The sequence below is a fragment of the Crocuta crocuta genome, unplaced genomic scaffold, assembly GCF_008692635.1.
Source record: "Crocuta crocuta isolate KB4526 unplaced genomic scaffold, BGI_CrCroc_1.0 scaffold299, whole genome shotgun sequence".
Taxonomy (NCBI): domain Eukaryota; kingdom Metazoa; phylum Chordata; class Mammalia; order Carnivora; family Hyaenidae; genus Crocuta; species Crocuta crocuta.
Genome location: NW_027532747.1, coordinates 6,117,967 through 6,141,098, shown reverse-complemented (window position 1 = coordinate 6,141,098; position 23,132 = coordinate 6,117,967). Strand labels below are relative to the sequence as shown.

General features: G+C 44.9%; 1 protein-coding gene across 4 annotated transcripts in view; it reads right to left on the bottom strand.

Moving 5' to 3' along the window:
• Positions 1 to 937: 937 nt before the first annotated feature.
• Positions 938 to 23,132, bottom strand: part of ATG2B (autophagy related 2B) — a 69,777-nt gene continuing 47,582 nt past the window's right edge. Inside the window, exons 29-42 of one of the 4 annotated variants that reach the window (XM_077780858.1) lie at positions 22,760 to 22,901; positions 20,866 to 21,068; positions 19,536 to 19,762; positions 18,414 to 18,522; positions 17,263 to 17,457; positions 16,473 to 16,574; positions 11,948 to 12,026; positions 11,432 to 11,636; positions 8,088 to 8,157; positions 7,636 to 7,781; positions 6,924 to 7,045; positions 6,524 to 6,678; positions 5,566 to 5,715; positions 938 to 2,239 (exon numbers count right to left, since the gene is read on the bottom strand). In XM_077780858.1, the coding sequence (XP_077636984.1) occupies positions 2,009 to 2,239; positions 5,566 to 5,715; positions 6,524 to 6,678; positions 6,924 to 7,045; positions 7,636 to 7,781; positions 8,088 to 8,157; positions 11,432 to 11,636; positions 11,948 to 12,026; positions 16,473 to 16,574; positions 17,263 to 17,457; positions 18,414 to 18,522; positions 19,536 to 19,762; positions 20,866 to 21,068; positions 22,760 to 22,901 (2,136 nt within the window). In that variant the 3' untranslated portion in view covers positions 938 to 2,008. The remainder of the gene's footprint in view (positions 2,240 to 5,565; positions 5,716 to 6,523; positions 6,679 to 6,923; positions 7,046 to 7,635; positions 7,782 to 8,087; positions 8,158 to 11,431; positions 11,637 to 11,947; positions 12,027 to 16,472; positions 16,575 to 17,262; positions 17,458 to 18,413; positions 18,523 to 19,535; positions 19,763 to 20,865; positions 21,069 to 22,759; positions 22,902 to 23,132) is intronic. The other 3 variants (XM_077780860.1, XM_077780859.1, XM_077780861.1) reach the window with 3 other exon arrangements.

Genomic DNA, 23,132 nt, shown 5'->3' with positions numbered 1-23,132 from the left:
AGCACAGGCACAGACCGGGTCCACACATCTACGTTATGAAGATACAGGTCAAAACAGGATTTATAAACCGAATTTATCGCAAGACAATCTATTTACAGCTCACAGTGCAGAGAAGAGGAAGCTTAGGTCTCCCTAGGCTGCATCTAAGTGAACTTTATAAATAATTAATGTAACGAGGGAAAATATATTTAAAAATTAAAGGTCTTTTATATTTTTAAGCCCTTGATCCAGGGCTTTTCGGTCTGATTACTCATCACAGATAACATACACAGTATGCTCTGTTTTTCAGGAAACCTGGAGCCTAGCAGGGTCAATGAGCAGGGTGGTCAGAACATGCCCCCTTCCCTCCTGAAGCAGATGACAGACAGGTGTGGCCAGTGTTGACTCGGGATCCCGTTTTACATGGACTCCACTTAATAGCACAGAGTAAGAGATGGTTCTGTGACCCGTAAACAAGTGTTTATCTGAGCAGAAGTTTTTTCAGCGGTACAAAGGAAACAAAATAAAAATTAAACACTGTTGAACACGACTTTATAAACGTTAAGTGTCCAGATTTTTGGTTCACATTGCCCTCTTGTTCCGAAAACCTGGAGAATGAAATGGATTCCACACATTTTTCAAACCGCGAACTGAAAAGCAGTTCTGAAATCCAAACTCCCTTCAAAGGCATTCTTCGCACTTGAGGAAATGAGAAGTCCCATCATACAACTGCAAACACTGGACAGACACAAAGGCCTCCACCGTCTCTGCCAGATTAACCTAGAGTCAAAAACGAGTTCTTGAAGACCCCTTCCCTCTCACTCCTGGGCAAAGATTTCCTGGCTACGAACCAACATCAGCTCTGAGCGAGGCCCCGGCATCTTGGGAGGGTTCCCACTGCTGCACCAAGGAGTACACGCTCTGAGAAAGGCAAACCACCCACGGAAGCAGGAAACAATTTTACCTTTAAATAAAAATACTTTATTCATTCCTGACAGGTTATCAAAACGTACATTGTTAACCACGTAGAAACGGTACTTCGAAATCGCTGGCTAGGGCGTATTTGGAGGATTTTTGGTTAATATCACAAGAGGAGAAATCATTTCCAGTCTCCATCTCCACACATCCCTAATGGGCCTGCGCTAGGCCTGCTTGAAACTGAACATATAAACAATCACATGGGCCCCAGTTCATTACAGAATGAACATTTTCATTTACACTTAAAATAAATGGAACTCATTACATTCGAGTTACTAGCTTCCTTTGCCAAAAACATTCAGTCTTACTCCTCTTTATGCTTTGTGAAAATCTGGAAATCACATAACGAATGTATCACAGGACTTGTATTAATCTACACGCACACACACGCACGTACACGCACGCACACGCAGAATAAAGTGCAACACAACAGAACACATCTGCCACATTCCTGTTCTGAAACTCCCCCGGAACGGTTTCCTGGGGAAACGGAGATCACGCTCTCAAGCGCACGGACATGAACTCCGACAGACCAGGTTAGTTATTCCCCAGTGACGTTTGTATGAAATTCCTATTTGCCTCGCTTTTCACGGGGGCTTCGGTCTCTCATTCTCAATGAAAGCTTCGAAGCTGTGATTCTTTTTAAACCTCGAGAGAAATCGACCCCTCAGGGCGACATAAATAGGGCTTTCAAAGCGTGCAAATGTTTCTGAGCGCTCGGTGCTGTAACAGGAGGCTTCCAGCGATCTCCCGTCTCCAGCAAGAAGTCATTTCACTAAAAGCAAGCTTTCCACTCACTTGGCAGCAAACGCTTGAGGACTTTGACACCAGCCACTGAACACCGCTACAGGCGGGCGCCACACTAGCCCTAAGATGTCACGGGTTTTTGGTTGCGTGGTTTTTTTTGATATTAAATTATTTAACTAGGAAGTGCCTTTGTTCCTGAGATGAGCACAATAAAACGAAAGGAGTCCCCTCTGCAGCTGCTGGCGGGCCGCCACGCTCCTGACTCCCACCCGCACTGTCCTCCTGAAGGGCCGCGTCGCCAGCGTCAGTCTTCCCCACGGCGCCACTTCTGGGACTCGTCCTGCCGGACGTCTGGTCTGATCTGGTTTCTCATGCCACCTAACACATTGGAGGTCGCTTCCGTGGCAACAATCAGAGGCTTCACCACCGCGGGGGGAATCTGGCGCAGGACCTCGCCCACGGCGCCGGTGACCCCTCGGCTCTCGTGTTCTCGGGCTGCCGTCTCGTAAATAGTCTGAGCCGTGTCTGTAAGTCCCTGAAAGAGGGAGAAGAACAGGTCAGAAAAAATCTCTAAATTACCCTACAGTCCACAGCTTCAGCCGAGTCCATTAACACTATGTTTGCAACTAGACCCAAAAAAAAAAAACAAACAAAAAAAACCCACAAAAAAAAACAAAACAAAAACACCCACTGTGCTATTGAGATAACCCAGGATAATTATATTTATGACAAACCCCAATTATAAGGGAAAATAAAAGGCAATTATGATGATTTAGTATTTTGTTGTGACAAGTGTATAAAAAATATAGCTAAACTACAATTTCACACAGGGAAGTGTAAAGAAATATGTAATGATGCAAGAGTAGCTTTCCTGGCACTATCAGTCACTCAAGTTAAATCAAACTCGGCAAACAAAGCTTCTGGAATAAACATGGCACTATCAGTCACTCAAGTTAAATCAAACTTGGCAAACAAAGCTTCTGGAATAAACATAATCACAAAAGAAATATGGTGATAGTTCCTTTGATTCAACTGTAACAAGGAAACCTCATTCTACACAACTCCAGAAAATTACTTAATTTGTTTTAAATTACTGGCTATGGACTGGAAAAGATAGCTGTGGAACGTTCACTTAAGATAAAAGGCTAAAGAGAACATCTTACTGGATTAAATAGAAAAAAATCCGAGAACATAAAGCAGAAACATGTTTAATAATTAAGAACGGGGTTTCTGTAGCATGTTTTCATCTTTCTTACCACTGTGTAACATTAAAACAATGTTTGTTAGGCTTTAAAGCTGAATCTAAAAATGTGTTGATCAGGCCAAGATGGTACAATTCACATGTGACCTTTGAACCCAGCACCCATCTGACTCCGGAGTCCCGCAGGGGACAGGAGGCACCGTGCAGCTGTGACCGGTTTCGGGAGGGGAAAGCAAGGAAGCTGTCCTAACCCAGAACCCAGCCACCACTGGATGGGACAGGGGGACTCAGGCAGGCGGGCAAGAGTATCCCTCCCACCCAGCACAGCCGGAAAAAAGTGCGACACCAGGGAAGGGGAGGCGGGGAGAACCAAACTAAACAACAAACCAAACCACCTAAGTGCTATTTTTTAAAACTACCTAGTACACGCAAGGAAGAAAATGCTCAGTGGATCCACACGCCCCATCGCCTGCCCCCTCCCCCTCAACCCCCTCCGCGGCCCGCAGACAATAAATGGTACTGGGTGACGGCCACCCGGCGAGCACCACCACCAGTGTGGAGACAACAGAAGTAAATGCTGTCTTGGCTTCTGCACCTAAGTGTTACCTTCGCCAAGTCCTTCCAGTGGGGAATTCCAGCTGTGCGGGGACCATCAGATAAAAGGACACAAGGCGCCTAACGAAACCGACGCGGCAGGAACCGCGGGTCCTCCAGACGTGCCCCAGATCCACCAGACCTGCCCCGATCGCCGCCACCGCCCTCATCACAGCTACCAGCCTCCCACGGGGGAAGTTCCTCAAGCCAGGGTCAGCCAACAGCCTCTGGAAAGGGCTGGATGGCAAATGTCTGTGGGCCACACAGGCTCTACTGCATACCCTTTTTCTTTTTCTCTTCTTTTTACAATCCTTCAAAACCGTAAAACTAATCCTGAGCTAGAAGGTCCACACAAAACAGGCTGGGGCCAGATCTGACCAGCGGCTGCCAGGTGCAGAGCCCAGATCTACAGGGCAGCCCATCTGTGAAACACATGGAGAGTTCTCTCTCAATCTCTGAGTTACCAACATCTAAAAGGAAAAGACGTCTTTATTGCCATGTAGGTGCCTCTATTTAAAAAGTTTTTAAACACAGAACTCAGATTCCATCTACCAACTCAATCCATGCTCACTATTCATACCCTCCCTGCCGCAGTCTCATCCTTACGGTCTGAGAGGAGAATGACATGGCAGATCCGAACACCCAGGTTCCAATCCTGACTCCACTGTGACACCCCCCACCCCAGCTCCACTGGGGAGCTGTTCCCGCGGAGCTGGTCCTCAGGTGCGAGAGGACCACCACCGACCTTTAACGGTTGCTATCCACCTGGTACAAAGTAAGCACACAAATATTGTTTTTAAATGAATATAGATTAAGTTGGTCAAGCTTTGTGTAAACTGTAAAGTGCTCCCTATCCAAGTGCCATTGTATCTGGCCTTCAACGGCCCCCACTAGGCCTCGAACCCCAGAATCGTTTTTACAAACCTGATTTCTAACTGTCTACATGTTAGATAAGTAGCCCAAACTGATAGCTACAGGAACAGGTCTGACCAGAAATTCTCTCTATTCTCCCAACTGAATCTCCTCTTAAGAAAGGCAAGTGGTCTTCTTTATTCCCAACACATGTCCTGGGGGCCCTACCTCAGTGGTCGTCTGACGGTCGGGACCACAGAGGCCGCTCTGTCAGGGAAAAGATTGTCCTAGGCGCCTGTGCCTGTCAGAATATGTTGGGGAAACAGATCTGTAATGAACTCCTAACACCTGCATCCTGAGTAAAACAACCTCAAACTTCAGGTCACATTAAAAATAATGTCAAAAAAGATTACGACGAGGAATGTCCCCCAACAATGCCCATAAAGAATCAGGATTCACTGGTGCAACTAAACCGCAATGTGGCGATGCTTAATAAATGTTGGGACTCAAATAGTTACACGACCTCGTGCACAAATAAATAAAGGGACATTTATACGAACATTCCGAAAGTAGTGTTTTAGGGGAAAAAAAATGGCAACTGTCTCCCAACAGGAAAAAAAGTAGAGTCCTACGATAAAATGCTGGAGGACAGTTAAATTAGATGTACATATATCAACATGGATCGATCTTGGAAGGCATACGTTACAGAGCGAAACCCATACGATGATCCCATTTATGTCAACTTTTAAAATATAAATAGTACGTGTGAACACATTCATAATAAAACTATAAACGAGCATACAAAACAAACATGTACCACCTTGAGGACAGTGAAGGCCTGGGATCGGGATAAGAGTGCGCGATTCACCTGAAAGGCAGTACTTCTACACAAAGCCGAGGGAATGCGGCGCGGCATGACTCCGGCGTGACTCGGGTCACAGCCGGCTGGGGAGGGCACGCACTGGCCTCCGGGACCTGGCTGGCTTCTGCACGTAAGGAGAACCGGTCTTCCCCCTAGAGCGTGACTCTCTGTGTGAGCCGGTCACTAGGTGGCCCTGGCCTCTGACCGCACGCAGATATCCGCACTTGCTATTGGCAGCACTTCCAGGTCTGCTCCTGGGGACACTCGGGAACAAACTCCAGCGCTCTGTAGACAAAAGCCAGGAAAGCGCGCCGGCTGAACCAGCCAGCTGGTCCTCTCAAACGTCACTAACCTCTTTGACAACACTGTAGGCCTTGGCCACACCTTCCCGCAGGTCCACTGGCTGGTGGGCGAGGCGGTGGTGAGGAAACCTTTTGATCTTCTTGGGCTCAATAGAAAGGGTCCCAGGAGACACCATGTCATAAGCAGTCTCTGCTGCTGCCTGCATCATTTTGTCAGAAAGAATGAATCAGAAGCAAGCCTGCACATGCTCCAGTGACATACTTGCCAAAAGAACACAGGGACCCACAGGCCCCTAACTTCCGCAGGGGCTGAGTTCTTCACAACAAAAACAAGAACGGTAAAGTGCACATTAAGAATGAATTTCTAGGGGCGCCTGGCTGGCTTAGGTGGTTAAGTGTCCGACTTCAGTTCAGGTCATGATCTCAAGGCTCATGGGTTTAAGTGTTGACAGCCCAGAGCCTGGAGCGGCTCCAGATTCTGGGTCTTTTTCTCTCTCTGCCCCTCCCCTGCTCTTGCTGTCTCTGTCTCTCTCAAAAATAAATGTTAAAAAAATTTTTTTTAATTAATATCTGGATTCAGCAGACTTTTCCAGGTGCTCCTGTCCTCTGAGAACACTCCCCAGGTTACCAGGCTAGTCAAGAATGCCCTGTCTGTGAACAATCGGATAAGGTCTGTAACAAACCTTAATACATCCACTGTTTGCTTTCTTTACGGGTAGCTAGGATCTTTTCACATAAATGAGGCAAAATAAATCCTTGGCTAACTTAATGGTCACAATTTAACTGAAATAGGCAAACAAATTTGACCTTGCATCCACTTCTTTATTCTATGAATTACTTAACACCGGAGAGCTAAGCGATAAAAGAAGTAAATCATCATAAATATCTACCCTCAACATTTTGTATATTTTCATGATATCGTTTTAAATAACAAAAAAAACCCCACCCCAACCATCTTACAATAGGTCCTGCTCTCTGTACAGAGAAGGGCAGGCTAAGGGGAGATACCTGTATGGTCTGAACCATTCTGTTGGTGAGTTCGAGAGCAGCCATCGCTGTGGAGGTGCCGAAGGAGGCGGCACCTCTCTGGAACCCTCTGACGATGCGCCCGTCTTTCCGGTACTGCTCTATGGGTAACCAGACCAAGTCCTTCAGGCCTTGCACTAGAACGACAGCCAACACGGGGAGATCAGTGTGCAGAGCCCGGGGTCTCTGCTATCACTCTAACTCTGGGGCTGTTAACCTGAGACAGGAGGCAAAGTGTTCTTACAGGTGTGCATGACCACACAGCAGCATCTTCTAGAAAGGTCCGCACAAAGATACTCAGAGGCATCCGTGAACTCCAAGAGGGTGAAGAATCACAGATCAGGCAAAAGAAATCATCTTTTGATTAAAGAAGAAAACTCACCTAACTGTACCAGCGAATGCATAGGCCCAACACCTCCCAGGATCCCTGGCAGCTGGTTCTTCTTAATGTCCGTGAGCCATTCAGTGATCGCGTACGAAAACAATTTGTCAACACCTAGCAAGCTAGAGCAAATGACTATGAGTACACAGGACAGAGCAAGGTTTGGGGGCTCACATAAGTTAAAAAAAAGAAAAAATGCCCTAACTTAAGACAAAAGAAAATTTACCAGTTACAAGGACAAAGTATTGTAGGTGTTCAGTCTGCGTCCGTTATACACGGACATACGCGCACACGTCTAATCCAGTTGAACGTCAGTCTCTATGAGGCTCAGGGGACAAGGAGCTGTTCCTGAGCACCCAGGACTCTGGCATTGGATGAATCCAAGGCCTATAAACTGCTACACGGTTCGCAGCTACTAAGAACCATCATGGTGTGAACTTCCAGTCTTTTTGCTAACTAATTTACAACTTTGGGAAACTATTTACAAATAACTATAGCTCTTTTTGAAAAAATACGCCTCAGTGCAAACTACCGTTACTCTCACCGAATAACAAGTAGCCCCTACGTGGGAAGCATCCTCTAAACATGAGCTCTCTGCAGACAATACTGTAAAGTAATTATTTACATTGGTTAAGAAAACGCCAACATTCATTTTGTTGGGAACTAACGGTCATAACCACACCATGAAGCCTCATGTAATGAGCCAACCTACCCGTGCCGGTAGAAAAGCCGCTTCAGTTTCAGTTCTGAGCAGTTTAACTGGGCCAGACCGATCAGGACCCCAGCAAGCGTGCCCTTTACAATTGAAAACAGGTTAATGTGTAGATCGAGAGGCCTAACATTTAAAACAGTCGTTATCTGGGAAAAGCAAAGGGATATTGATTCGCTACTAAAGCCAGAACACTTAAAATATTTCCAACAAAAAAATACATAGTTAACAATACATGTATCCCAACTTCTATCAAACTTTACTCGTGGGTTCTTAAACGGCATTTACTTTAAGAACAGAATTTTAAAATCTTGCACATCATTTCAAACATACGTAAACTATGACAGAAAAGGTTTAAAAATTAACTCCTAACAAGGAAAAACAAAGAGATAATGAGAAAACAAAAAAACAAAGGAGCTAATTTTGTACAGTAGATTTATACAAAGTTTCCAAACCTGATCCATTGACATGTGTTTGCCGTGATAATCAAGTCGGATAGGAACTTCTGATGTGAATCTAAATTCTCTAAAGACAGAGAAAGGGAGTTATTTATATTCAAAAGTACTAACAGCTGAAATTAGATAGAGCTAATTTATTCAACTGGAGAATAAAGACAGTCACAAAATAATGTAAATAGAAGTATCTCAAGGCCTAAATAAAGAGGAATGTCTTTTAGCTTTACTTTTCTTAAAGTAATATAACAACTAATCAGACATTTATCAGATTATATATAGTTTTTGTTTAAATTTTCTCACACAAATCTTTTCCTAGTTTACTAAATAATGCTTACCTTAGAAAAATTTATTCTGGCAGACAATCTCAGTTTATACAGAGAACAAATAGAAGAATCCTTCAAAATTAAACCAAATAATATAATCACTACCAAGATGTAAGCAAGGAAAGATGCAAGGGATGTAAGCTCCGTGGTGATGCAGAAAGTGCCGGAAAACCCAGCCGCGAACCCCAGTTTCACCAGGTATACGGGATGCAGTCATGGGTAAGGAGCTTAAACTCTGAGCCTAAATACCTCTGTATTTTTTTTTAATTTTTTACTTTTTACTTTATTTTAGACAGAGAGACAGAGCAGAGCAGGAGAGAGAGGCAGAGAACCTCGAGCAAGCTCCATGCTCACCGTAGAGCCCAATATGGTGCTAGATCCCACGACCCTGAGATCATGACGTGAGCCGAAATCTAGAGTCAGGACACTCAACTGACTGAGCCACCCAAAGCACCTCAAGTCAGTGAATTTTTATTTTTTGTAAAATTTTTAAGTGTTTTTTTATTTCTATGAGAGAGAGAGCGAGCAAGCGAGCGAGAGCAGGAGAGGGTCAGAGAGAGAGGGGGACACAGAATCCGAAGCAGGCTCCAGGTTCTGAGCTAGCTGTCAGCACAGAGCCCGACGCGGGGCTTGAACCCATGAACCATGAGATCATGACCTGGGCTGAAGTCAGATGCTCAACCGACTGAGCCATCCAGGCGCCCAAAGTCAGTAAATTTTTAAAATGCCCCCTACGCTGGTGAATTTCAGTGAGCTTGCAATTAATGCTTTTAAACAGGGTATCAACAACCAGCCACTGGGAATTCTGTGAGAATGAAGTCATAATTATACACTGATGATATATACCTCAAACAAAAGGAGCTGACTTTCCAAAGCTGGGCTATAAATTGGACTTGATACACAATTTTTCTACAGAATTAACGTCTGCATTTATATCCTAAGCCATTCCACAAAGGCCCAGTTTAACGCACAGTAAGATGGAAGCTCCGTGTTCCATCAGGCACTACAAGGAGCCTGGGGCCCCGGGCCATCCCCCGTCTTCCAAACATGCACCTCCATTTGGTCTCATTGCGTTTTCTCGGTGACAGCCCCTTGAAGCCTGCCTCTCCCTTTCGCACTCTTTTTTCCTACATGGCACAGAATATGACAAATCATCTATTGTAATTATTTGTAATCTCAACTGTACACGGATTTTTCTCTACTTTGTTTGCTGTGCCCAGAACAAGAGTTGGCATTTGGCAAACACAGAGGAAGAGCTCAGTTGGTACGGGAATGGCTGGGGGAGGGGTGCTATTAGGCCATCACTTAGAAAATGCACTGGATTTGGGATGAAGACCTGTGCTCTGGTCTTGACTCGGCCACTAACTGCGTGGTCTTGAGCAAGTCAACTTCTCTGGGCATCAACTTTCTCGTCTGTGAAGGGAGTAGTCTGGATTATAGCACTGCCTACCACCCCAGGGTCACAGACTCTCTAGGAGTTTTGAAAGTATAAACGATTTTAAATAGTCTAGAAGACTAAGCTATTTTAAGTAGTCTAATGATAAAAATAAAACGTTTGCCTAATAAGTAAGGCTACACCAGCTGACTAAATAAAAAGTGTCCAGTCTCTCTGCTTTCAGGCCAGAATTGTTAACAATTCAATTTCTTTTGGGCCGGTTATCCAGTGTTCACAAAAAAACAAACTAGAATTCCAGTGATTACTTCGAGTACACGATTTCTTGGTAGAAAAGAAATGAGATCCTTCCTTTCTGGTGTAAGGTCTGGAAACACCAGAGATCATCTCTCCAGGATCTTTCCAATTCTCATATTCTGTTATTCTTTTCTCTATTTCCTAGAGTACAGAAGATATATAAAACATGAAAGCACTATAAAATAATTACACTGCCTGCTTTGGGCCACAGCTAAAGTGTAACCTGAAGTCCACCTGCAAAGAGAACGTGGGGACCATTGGTGTCAGCAGGAGTAGAGAAAACGAGGGGAAGTAGCTGACAGTCCCTCACGACACAGGTGGCTTGGATCCTCATCGTCTCTCTTTGCGAAAGAGCCCAGGCTCCACGCCCACCGTCAAGGGCTGGAGAGCAGGAAGATGGGGAGGAAGACAGGTCTGGAATAGAAGGACAAAGTCCAATGTGCAAGCGGCGGGCCGAGTCGTGGGGCAGTAGCTACAGCAGAGGGTGGCAACGCAGGGGACCCGTCTTTCCTGATAGTGCCGACGAGCCGGGGAGAGAAGGGTCCCGAGAGACACGACAGTGCTGGGGAAGGGCAGATGGAAAACCACAGAAAATTCTCACATAGGAGAAGGGAAACACAGCAAGCCAAGGTGTGTAAGGGACATCGTGTTTGAGGAGGTACAAAGAAGCCACCACAGTGCCTGGGAAGAGGGACCGGAGGGGGAAAGCAGCAGCTAAGAGGAAAAGGCCATTCCTGCTGCAGAATCAGGAGAAGCGGCTCCTGAGCCAGGGCTGCTACATGTGATCGAGGGGTGAGGGAGATGCTACGTGTAATGGGGGGGAAGGGGGTACGGGAGGCATTACATGTAATTGAAGGGTGCGGGAGATGCTACGTGTAATGGAGGGGTGCAGGAGACACAACATGTAATTGCGGTGAGGGAGATGCTACGTGTAATCGGGGGTGCGGGAGACATGAGGCCCACTTGTAAACATACCAGGCGATGGTTTGGCAGCGCACAGAGAACCCAGCCTAATCTCACGATTTGCAAGTGTACACGAATACGTTCAAGAATAGCCTGCAGGGGTGCCGGGGGGTGCAGGGCTCAATCGGTTGAGCGACTCTTGATTTCGGCTCAGGTCATGATCTCACAGTTTGGGGGTTCAAGCCTATATCGGGCTCCATGCTGACAGCACAGAACTTGCTTGGGATTCTCTCTCCCTCTCTCTCTGCTGTCCCCACCTCCCCCACCCCCGGCTTTCACACTCTCTCTCTCAAAATAAACAAACATTAAAAAAAAACCCTTCAAAACTCTAAAATAACTTCATTTGTTATCAAAATTACATGATTTACCTAAAAAACACAGGCTGATCACTAAATGGCGCTTCCTCGGCTGAGAAGTCCTTCTGTTCCTCCCCATTAGGCACGTCCACTGAACTGGCACTACCATCCTGGGAAGGCTGCTTTGGCCCCGGGAAAGAAAGAACTAGATTTGGCTCCTTCGAGGTTAAATGCCTTGGCAAAGTGCAGGTGACATCAGCTCCAGGAGACTTTTTAACTGCAAATGTAACGTGCACATTTGAATAATCAGGTTTGCTTCTTTAGAGCATCCACTTAAAATCAATGTAGATTAACTTGTTTTGCTACATTTAATAAATACAATTACTGTTACAGAGAAAATGGACCACCACCTTTTAAAATACTACTTTTACATAAACTACATTTGCAAGATATGAAAAATAAACACAAACACACAAACCACATTTATATAAATCAAAATAAAGACTGTAAGTACGCCCTCAAAGAGGCTTCATAACAAATCAATCCAAGTACTTGTTATAGACTCTTCCAAACTATACATTTTAATACCTTCTGGATCTGGAGCCATTAGAAGCTCTACTTCTGTAGAAAGACTTGTGAAGAAATCCTTCAGGAAGAACAAGGCATCCTAGAATGAAAAGATGCCATTATAATCGAAGGGAAGGGAAGGGAGAGGTAGATTTATTTCTAAAACTAAAACACAAAGTATCTTAAAGTCCCATATTTGACTTATTGTTCATACACAATTTTCACTCTGTGTGAGGCATTATTCCTATTCACTCTCTAACACATACACACACTTCGTTGTTAATTCTCAAAACTCTGAGAAACTCAAATGAGAAAATTAAGACAGAGGGATTAAAAACTACTATAGCTATTTCTAAATCAAAATATATTTTAGTTTTCTTAGAAACACAGCGTTCTCGTTCTTCAACACTCGTTCTCACTGTAAACTCGTGGTGGTGAGGTCACTGGCACTAGCAGCAGCAGCTGGCGGCCCCACACATGTGCACGTGCCTTACAAGTCCCTCCTCTCCTACTGTTGCCTGTAACGCTAGGTCACGTTGCTTTAATACATATTCTTCCTGGAACATGACGCTCAAAACTAAAATCCATAAAATCACCCAATATGGTCTCTTCTGAAATGATATGGTAACAAAATGCACGGACCTGTCTTGAGGTCATCCGAGCAAACCATATCTACCCATTATTAGCAGCTTCCTTGTAGCTGCCTCACTTAAACCAACAAATTCACCTTGGAAAATAGGAAAATCAAATGCCCGAGCCTATGCTTTCTAATTCTTCCCTTCCATTTAGAAAAATTCTAATATAAAACATTAATATCACACCAAAAAGAGCGACGTGACAGTGAATTACACGGTCACAATAGTTGGTAGCGTGCCTACAGTTTGTAATTCCAAAGGAGCTGATCAACTACTAATCACATTCACCAGAACTATAAATGATGGAAGATGGAAAGGGATTTTTCTAGGCAACATGGCATACGGGAGACTAAGGATGGGACTAAGGAATAAGCAGCTACTTCGAGCAGCACTGGAAATATTCTGGTTCTGCAGCAGGGTAGTCAGTTCATGGTTTGCCCATTATTTTATTATGCTTCACACGTGTATATGTATATATCTTGTTATTTACATTACATAACATATGCAGATACGTGTATGTGTATATACACACATTTTATATATACATCAAATATTAGATGTTAACAAACCTAAATGTTACCTAAAATGTTATTCTTTGACCACTAGATGGCAATATTTTAACACTATAAATGCTTTGACTCTGACTGCCTTCAAAAAAATAATGAGAGAAAAATCTAGGTAAAAATATGCCTAAAAGGGGCACCTGAGTGGCTCCGCCAGTTAAGCATCTGACTCCTGATCTCAGCTCGCGTCATGATCTTGCAGTTCGTGAGCTTGAGCCTCATGTTGGGCTCTGCTCACAGCACAGAGCCTGCTTGGGACTCTGTCTGCCTCTCCCCTGTGCTGCTCACTCGCGCGCTCTCTCAATAATACAATTTTTTTTTTTTTTTAAAAGGAAGACTATGAAGACAGTGACTTTTATACATTGTTAACTACAAATGCACAAAACAGAAAAGGGGTACTAATCATCAGCATTTCAATGTTCTCAGAAGTTCTGATTTTGGTATTCATGCTCCTCTTTACAACTCAATAAAACCTGACTTTAAAGCTAGCCAGAAACAGACCCTTCGCAGCAGAGTGTACAAAAGCACACGGAGTGTGTACAAGCACACACAGAGTGTACAAAAAGAGACACGCCCAGCGGCAGCAGCGGCAGGCCACTCCACGCTACAGCCACACGAGCAGCGAGTAACACGGTCCGCTCAGCAGACGGCACCAGGTCCGGTCAGACGGTGCCGAGGCGGCAGCTCTCACCTGCTGCTGCAGGAACGTCTGCGGCGGTGATGGGCAGCTTCTCGCAAGAGTTACCACACATCCACCTCGTGGCCTGGAAAGTGCTTACAGTATCCAACACAAATGGAAACCCAGGTCCGTACAGAGATTTGTACACTAACTTTATAACAGCTTCATTCACCCCAGGGTGTTAAGTCATCTGTTTTCTGTTGGTCCTCCCCCCACCCCATCGCCCCACACAGAGATCTCTGTATCCCTGACATCCTAGTACAGAAGCTGGGACAAGGCTGGCCTCTAGCAGGTGACTTGGAGTTAACAGGTGTCTCTTCCCTACGCAGACTCCCTCCCACGCAGTGCAACACGGAAATGGACGCCAGACGAGGGGAGTCAGGAAATGTGGCCTCTTCACATTTCAGATCTCAGACTTCCTAGTTACATGACCTTCATCGTCTGCTTAGCCTCCCCCGGACGAAGCCTGCCCTCTGCCTGGTGTCTGCCTGCCCTACGGGTACACTGATCTTTGGAAGCAATGGGCATGAACTTCAACAGCAATGCAGCCTTTTGAAAACATGAGAAACAGTATGTTGCTTTCCTACTTCCTGTCTATGACCCCGTTAATAAGGTCAGGGACATAGTCGGTAAGAAAAATACTACTCAAAGCACTGTCCTTCTTCAGCTGATTTGTTTTCAAAAGAAAACACGGAGAACGAGAGTATTTGGTCTTCCATCCAGATGACCAATTGGTATCTCAAACTAAGGACCTCAGAAGATGTGGACCAGAAGGGGTGTCAGTGCGGCGAATCCCTCACCACACACTTGGGGAGCGTGGCCTGGGTCGCGTGTAAAGGCATTACATCTCAGGGAATGATTTCTTCTCCTCCTCTCAGTTAAGCCATGACAGTTATTTCTGTTTCCTCAAAGATTAATAATTTTCCCATTTCAAAATCGCAATGCTTTATAGTTCTAAATAAGAAATTAAGTTCACTATTAAAGAAAAAAGTGTATTAAAGGAAACTGGGTTTGCGAAGTCTGGCAAAGTCATGCTATAAAGACATATCTTAGTCAAATTCTTGTTCACGCTGGTGAGCTCCACAGACCAAATTTCCTGTAAATACTTCTTCGGATTCCTATTACAGTACAGGCCAATGTATGGATAGATCAAATTAAAATACGGGTCTCCAAAGATATTCTTCTCCGAAGGAGAGAATGTAAATCTCAAGTGCACATCAGCAGGTCCATCACAGCTCAGAAGCTACCTATGTTGACATAAAGCTGTGAACTTCTGTGCTTGGCAAGACCTCTTTTCTGAGAAATGCTGAGCTTTCCTTTATGATGTAAATGTTAATACCTTATTCCTGAAATATCTGTCACTTGCATAAATAACAAGTCACCATTATTCAACCCACACTACTTAAGCAAACAAATAGCGCTATCCCACATACACGCTACTTCCGAACCTGAGCTCACAGCAACGTAAGCGGGAACAGGACAGTCTTATTTCAAAAACAGGCTATTCTAATAAATAATAAATAAATAAAAATCTATTTTCTCAGCTGCCACATGCTTTGGTAGTAAGAACAGATAACACCTTCGATCTTTAACGAAGCCAGGCGCCAAGCTAAATATTTAATGCCCATTATCTTATTCAATCTTCATTTCTAAAACTGATGCTACATCTTCTCTTACTTGGATTTTACCTGCCAAGAAACGGAGGCATGGAAAAATAACCTGCCCAAAGCCACACAACCAGTACAGAAGAACAGAGATGCAAATCCAGGTCCAACCCCTAAGCCCAGGCCCTGCGCCGCAGGCCACACGCCTCTGAGGCACCACGCAGTCACGCAACTTGAACAAGCGTGTGCACGAGGTGCCGGCCACGTTTCACACAGCCGAGCCAACTCGACACCCACAATAATTCAATGGGATGCTTGCTAAAACATGGCAAGTGGATTTCTTTATGTTTTTCCACAAATCTCTGCTGCATGTGACTGGTTTAGGTACCAATTTACTATTTGTCATTCTGCCCAGGGCAGTAGTTCTCTTCCAGGTGGTTCGGTTAAGACAAAACCGCTCATGGAGCACCTGGGTGGCTCACTCGGTTGAGCGTCCCAACTTCGGCTCAGGTCATCATCTCATGGCTTGTGAGTTTGAGCCCCACACGGGGCTCTCTGCTGACAGCTCAGAGCCTAGAGCCTGCTTCGGATTCTGTGTCTATCTCTCTCTTTTTCTCTCTCTGCCCTTCCCTGCTTGTGCGCTCACTCGTTCTTTCAAAAATTAACATTAAAAAAAATTTTTTTTAATAAAAAAGACACAACTGTTCTTATCTTTCAATCACAGACAGGAAGGAGTCATTTAATACTCTCTGAAAACACCTGTGTACCTGCACGCATGTGTATACAGAAGGATGGGGGTGGGGGGGAGCGGGTACTCAGCGCTCCAGCACACACGCAATGAGGAGATGGAAGGATAATATCTACCAATGTTTACCCACCAATGGTTCAGATCCCAAGCGCCTAATGAATCTGCCGTGTTCCTTACCAGCCAAACTCTGCTTTAATTCTGCAACTTTCATAAAAGTGAAATAATAAACACTTCAATTCTCCTAGATTAAACCTCTTCTTGGGGGTGTGGGACGGTTTTTACACCCTAACTCCCTAAGCGAGGTTTGCGGCACAGACCTGGTCAATGTTGAGGCGGAGGGGCGTCAGCGACACTCTGAGGCAGCACTCCTGGGGTGACCTGCCCGACTCCGGGCGCACGTGTAAAGCTTTCACGGTCAACTGCAAGGGGAGAAAAACATTTTCCCCCTATGACGTTACAACCTTGTTTTCATTTAAAAAGGAAAAACAGAAAAGAAACAAAAGGAAAAAGAAATCCCATTTCTATTTCTGGCATGAGAACTCAAAGTGGAATTGTTTAGCCTTTTTCCTTAAAAGCCTGGGTCACACTCTCCTGGGTCATGCACTCCCTGAACGATCTCCAGAGAGATGTGGACTCTCCTTAGCAGAAGAAGACAGCGCTGTGTGTACAGACTCGCAGGGGCTTGCGGGCCCCGGAAGCTGGCTAGGGCCACGCTCCAGAGACAGCCGCTGTGACGTTTTCCTCCAGCAGGCCTGAGCCAATCATGCCTATTCCACTAAAACTTACAAAGTGCTAGACTTTATTGCTGGAACATTCCCAGCAATACTAAATGTCCCATGTAGATCACTATGGGCTTCCTGTTTTCCTCAGACATCAATATACTGGCAATTGTAATGAATGGACCCTCAAAGTGACGTGTAAAATAATTTTTAAAACCTAAAACTTTAAAAGCAGCATATTTCAAAGGGATTTTCATATTAAAATGATTTAAAGAAAACACCAACCAACCCAGCAATTTCCCCCAGTCTAAATCTTCTGCAGTTACATATAATAAAAGCGCTCTCCCAGCACTAACCCGGGGGCAGCAAACAGGAGCTTAGGTCTCACCATGTTGGAATGCGCCTTCCGGGGCAGCTCTTTGCTGCAGTACAGGTACAAGAACTTATTCATCTGCGATGTTGCCAGACGGTCTCGGATTTCAAGATCCTGCACGGTGAGCACCTGGCGGGACACCGGGTGCTCTGAGAGGCTGGGGTCACACGCTGGTGTGCAGGGCGGGTAGACCTCGTGCTGGAACTTCACCTTCACAGACACCAAGAAACACACGGCAATTTTTACCTTTTCTTTAAATTAAAGCCCCTTTAAAATGCAAAACATCGCCCCTCGTTTGTGGACTTCTCAGCTTTCAATTCCACTTTCAGAGAACAGAACAGTTCTTCATTTGTTCACTTATTTATTGACCTGCGTGTCCCCTCCGAGGATAAGCTTGACTGACATTTCTTACTTGATCATGGCAAAATCCCTATCCTTTTCAGGCAAAACCCTCAACAGGAATAACACACAAGATCAGCATCTGGCGTTCCTATGAAATTGCTTGAAAATGAATCAATGGACACAGGGGTTCAATTTCCCAAGGGGGGAGGACAAAGGTAAATGAAATCATGGAATTTTCGTCACTGCACTGTTTCTATGGTGAGTACCCTACCCTCATATATGACACTGGGCACAATCCCAGACGAGCTGAAAGAAGTAAATGCACAGAACGTCACTGGTGGCCTGGACACACTGGTCTCAGACATTCGTGAGGGACGGACGGAGGTGCTGTCCACGGCAGGGCCCCTCCCCCAGACACTCGAGGGCAGTGGTTCCCCAAGTGTGGGCCTGGGAAAGGGAGTATCTGAACCACCTGGAGACTCATTAAAAATGCAAAGTCACGGGCCCCACCTCACACCTACTGAATCAGAAACTCTGGGGCCCAGCAACCTGTGCTTTAACAAGCCCGCAAGGTGCTTCTGACACTTGTTCAACTCGGAGAGGCGCCCCTCTAGGGAAAGCCTGGGAAAACACAGACAAGAGCCCTCAAACTTCTCAGAACGTCTGAGAAAGAAAAAGAGGTTGAAGTCTTACAGGATCCCCTGCACTTTTCCAATCCAGAGGACTGGGACTCATGGCTCAAGGCCACTGGGTGGGGGAGTGACCCCAACACCCCCATGAACGCTCCTACTTCAGTGGCTTTTTCCTTTGAGCTGCCATCTTACCTTGCTTAACTGTATTTCCATTAAAAAGTCATGGTTTCTTCCTTTGCCTCCACATGCCATGTTACGTCCATGCCGCGTGGGTGTGTGAGAAGGAGAGCTGTGAGGACTGCTGTAAATGGGGAAAAAACAAAAAACAACCAAAAAAAAAAAAAAAGCCAGAAAACCCTTTTGTTAAAGAAATATTCAAAGAAAGGCCATGAGTGATCTCAGGAAAAATGGCAAGATAAAGAGAGAAACTAAGACTGCGAAGCTATCCGCATGGTGCCACTAACTGTCTATGTATCAAAGCCACACCTTTACGCTCTGGAGACCCTGAGAACATGACGCTTATGGCAGTCATCGGCCTGCTAAATACTCAGAACTGCAGGAAAACCTAACTGCGATGTTCACGTAACAGGACCCGCAGAAGACAGACCTCCTGGTAAGTTCCTTATTACTTCAGAAACTCCTTACAGTTAGAGAACAAGTCCTAAAAACCCCTGTCCTACAAAAAAGAATTCTACTAAAGTCACAACTTTTTAAAAATATCACTTTTAAATAGAAAGTCCTCTACGCTGTTGTGCCCAAGGTCCCCACTCCCTGAGGCCTCTTCGGACTCCCCTGACCCAGTGAGAGTGCGTGCCCCCACCTCTACCTGCTTCCTCAATCTAGCCCTCTGCCACCACCACCGAATGACACACACACTGAGCAAGTACTTCAGGAGATCGAGCCCATGCCTGGCACCCAGCTGGATGCTGGAGAGTCAAGGGCACATGTGGTCCCAGCCTCCTGAGGCACCCGCTTTACTGCCTCGGGCTCATGTGCTCACATAACGGTCCTTCTGACTGGAGGCCAGGGCCTGGGTCTTCTTCATTTTGGTGAATGTGCCTCTAACATAGGCTCCGGCAAGTGGTAGGTACCCTGAAGTTTTGCTGAACAGAAATCACTTAAGTTGCCATATTTTGGGAAATATACGTACAAATACGTTCACAAATGAAAAGCTGTAACACTAAAGAAGTAACCTAAATTATATAGTTCTCAATACTATTTTATTAACACTCCTTAAAATGACAGATACTATGTATTCTGCTATGAAAAGAACATAGTCACCTATAAAAAAAAATTCTGTAGAAATCAACTTACATATAACTTTTAGCTGGAGAAGTAGGAGGGGCTGTTCCAAAATCCTTTCCTCCATAGAGGTGCCAAACCACAGAGATCTCTTTAACCACATACCGGACGACAGGGATGGGAAAGTGCAGTGGGGCTTTGCTCGTATCGGTCTTCTTAACGGGCTGACTAAAATAATTCTCTCTTATTACGATTGCATCATCAACCATAATCTTTACAATTGGTTCTTCTTCCTTCTCCTACAATAAACAGGGAACACACATATCATTGTGTCGCCGAAGGAGCCACTGATTACGCTGCATATCTCGAGATTTCTTGATTCTGCACTCTTTTCAACAATTTCAATACACAAAATGGGGCAAGTTACAATGTAGTAATCACCACGTTGGATACTCTGCATTATTAGCCATAAAATGGATTTTCTGTTCTATGTAAATCACTCCGTAAAAATGTTTTATAGTCCTCAATTCAGCTTTTACTATTTGATAATAAAAAGGCACGGATTTACTGGGTGTGTGTCTGGGTGTATGTGGAGGGGGGTGTACAGTTCTCTAATTCAAAGCCAATACTACGTTCCAAACTTAATGTACTTCAACATGCTGGCCAAATTACCATGATCCTAATAATGAACTTACTCTGAGTTTGATTGTTTTTTAATTTCCCAGGATGTTTCACCATTTTAGTAAACTGTGGATTCATTAAATCCAGGCCATACTTTTTAAATATGAGGATTACTCTCTGGGGCACCAGAAGTGAAGCCTATGACTCTTGATTTCGGGTCAGGTCATGATTTCACAGTTCCTGGGATCAAGCCCCACATTAGGCTCTGCGCTAACAGTGCAGAGCCTGCTTGGGATTCTCTCTCTACCTGTCTCTGCCCATCCCGGACTCCTTCTCTCTCCTTTAAAATAAGTAAACATTAAAAAAAATAAATAAATGTGAGCATGACTCTAACATGGAAATTCTACGTCTCAACCATCCATCAGCCTTCACACAAACTGTATCTTATCTTTCCCAATTCTTGGACTAGCAACTCTATATATACTCCCTTCTGCCATTTCTTACTCTGAAGAGCTTTCTCACTACACATAACATCTGTAGCTTAATAACCTATGTAGAAAATTTTGCAAATATACAGCATTCTTCTCTGAGTCTCGGAGAAACGTGTCATAGAGATAGTAAAGTATGGCAAACATATGCAAAGCCTCAATAATAAATTAGAAAATGACACCATTCTCAACTACAAAGAGTTAAAATAACCTAAAGACTCTTTTGGGTACCCTTTGATCAATTTTCCTTGGAACACTCCCTTCAGGACTCAGTGACATTATCCATGTATTACCTGAATGGTTGCTCTTGGTGCAAAAAGAATGCAAAAGTCATCATTCTCAGTGGGTGCACCTGTCATTGCATCACTGATCAGGTGGTGTGTGAATGACGTGTAGGCAGGGCTGGGCTCCTGGGACACATTCCCGCTCTCATCTGGAAACAGGAAGAGGTCTGAACAACATGGCTCCTGAAGGTGAGATTTTTCATTCAAAACACCTAGGTTAAAAAACAAAACAAGACAAAAAAACAAAAACCACTCAATTTTGGCACATTTTGAAACATCAACAATAACGCTTAGTAAACATTTTAGCCGCATGTCAGGTGACACTATGTTGAATGTTTTCACCTGCAATATCTCATTTATTTCTTACAATAACCCTCTGACTACTACTAAGAAGACCGATCACAACTTTGATGTTCTCCAAGCAGACAGTAAATGACGGTCTCATAGACAGTCTCCTCTTAGTAATTCGGCGTGAGCAAAGCTCAGAAATTCAGCAGCAGCTGGTTAATGCTGACTGGAGGTTCGTTAGAGCCCGATTTTCATATGAACAACTCTGCCCTGTGGGTGGAGCTCTGGAAGAAACTTCTGGGACAATATTGCAAGCGGGGGTGGGAGGGGAAGTGGGTTATATCTGGCAGTCCCTCCCCCCAAAACTACAGGAAGTATCTGCTTCTGGAAGGGGGTGGGAGAGACAGCAGCCAAGTGGTTTTCGGCCAGGGGTTGGAGCCAGGCAGCAAACAGACAGCTTCACCGGGGGCCGGGCGTCCCAACGGGACCCTCCTCTCGGGGGCTATGGCAGTGGGAAGCTCACAAAAGACTGTATGTGAGCCAAAATCTGCACATGAACACACATTTTCACGCATTCTATCACCTAGCAGGCCCACTACTTCCTCCATTCAGTCGTTCCAACCACTGAACGGACGGAGAAGCCTTAAGAGGCTCACAGACCGGATTTTACTTCTAAGTTACTCAGCCTTTACCATCTCAGCCTGGTGCACCGGAACACTGAAGCTGCTCCGTAAATATTCATGAAATATTCTGTCCCACATAAGCACATTAGCTGCTAATATTTACGATAGATACTGTAGCACACAAGAAGCTAACAGTTCCTACTTGCTTCCTGAGCTCTCCTTTATTTCAAATTGGAACAGAAGCAATATTTAACGCTAAACTTTTCTAACACCAGGAGATAATCTTTTAAAGCTGAGATTTCAGAATATATAGAAATGACTGTGTTTATCCAATTAGAAAACAGTTACTTAGATGCTTCAGGTGGGCTATCAAGGCTCTGTTGCCAGCTGGCTCCTCCCCGTCTCTCCAACTTCACTGGCTGATTCTTTTCAACGAGAAGGGAGCTTCTGTGCCAGTAACAGCCGGGGCTGTGAGATAATTAAGGCTCATGCCTGCTTCTGTGCCCTGTCCATGTTCACGATCTTGCCAAGTTTACCTTCTCTCCTCTCCACATCCCTAAAGCTCGTCCTCTCTTGAAAAGCCGCTCGTGTCACTTGCGCTGAAGCCTAATGAGATGGTCCTCATCCCTCCTGAACAGTAGTTAGGGGATGGGACCCTTTCTGAAGCGCTTTCTCATGTCATTTCTCAATCGTTCTAAGTAAGAGCATCAGTTTGGTTTAGTGCCGATCTGTTTTACGAAACTCTACGCTAACAGCAAAGATAAGCTTTGTCTTCCATTTGATCTGTTTCCCCCACGCCGCCACCCCGGCCAGTGTCATTTATCTACTAGACACTCGATAAACACAAGCTGACTCACTACTAAATATCCACCAAAACTCAGACTTGTCTTTTGTTAATAAGTTACTTACTGAAGAATTTACATGCACACAGATAACATAAGCCTCAACTACAGCCCCGGGGGCCCCGGGGAAGAAGGCTGGGCTCGTCCTACCATTCGACTGGGCTTGTGTGGACGCGGCGGCCTGCTGCAGGTCAAGCTCCTCCATGGCATCACTCATCAAATCCCGCAATATCTGCTGATCCGCTTCAGGAAGCACTGGGCCCCGTGAGGCTGAGCGACCACTGGAATCTACCTACAGCCAAAACACCTAATTAAAAATACCTGAAAATGCTCTCAGAAGCAGATGACGTAGCATGGTTTTGTCCTGGAAACACACATTTTACAAACACACCAGAAGCGGGAACACAGGCAGTGTTGTACATTCTGCCCAGCAGCGCTTACATCTTACGTTTTCAGCATTGTCACCATCACCCTGACAATTACTGGCAACAGAAATAAATATGCCATCAGCTCCCAGGCAGCA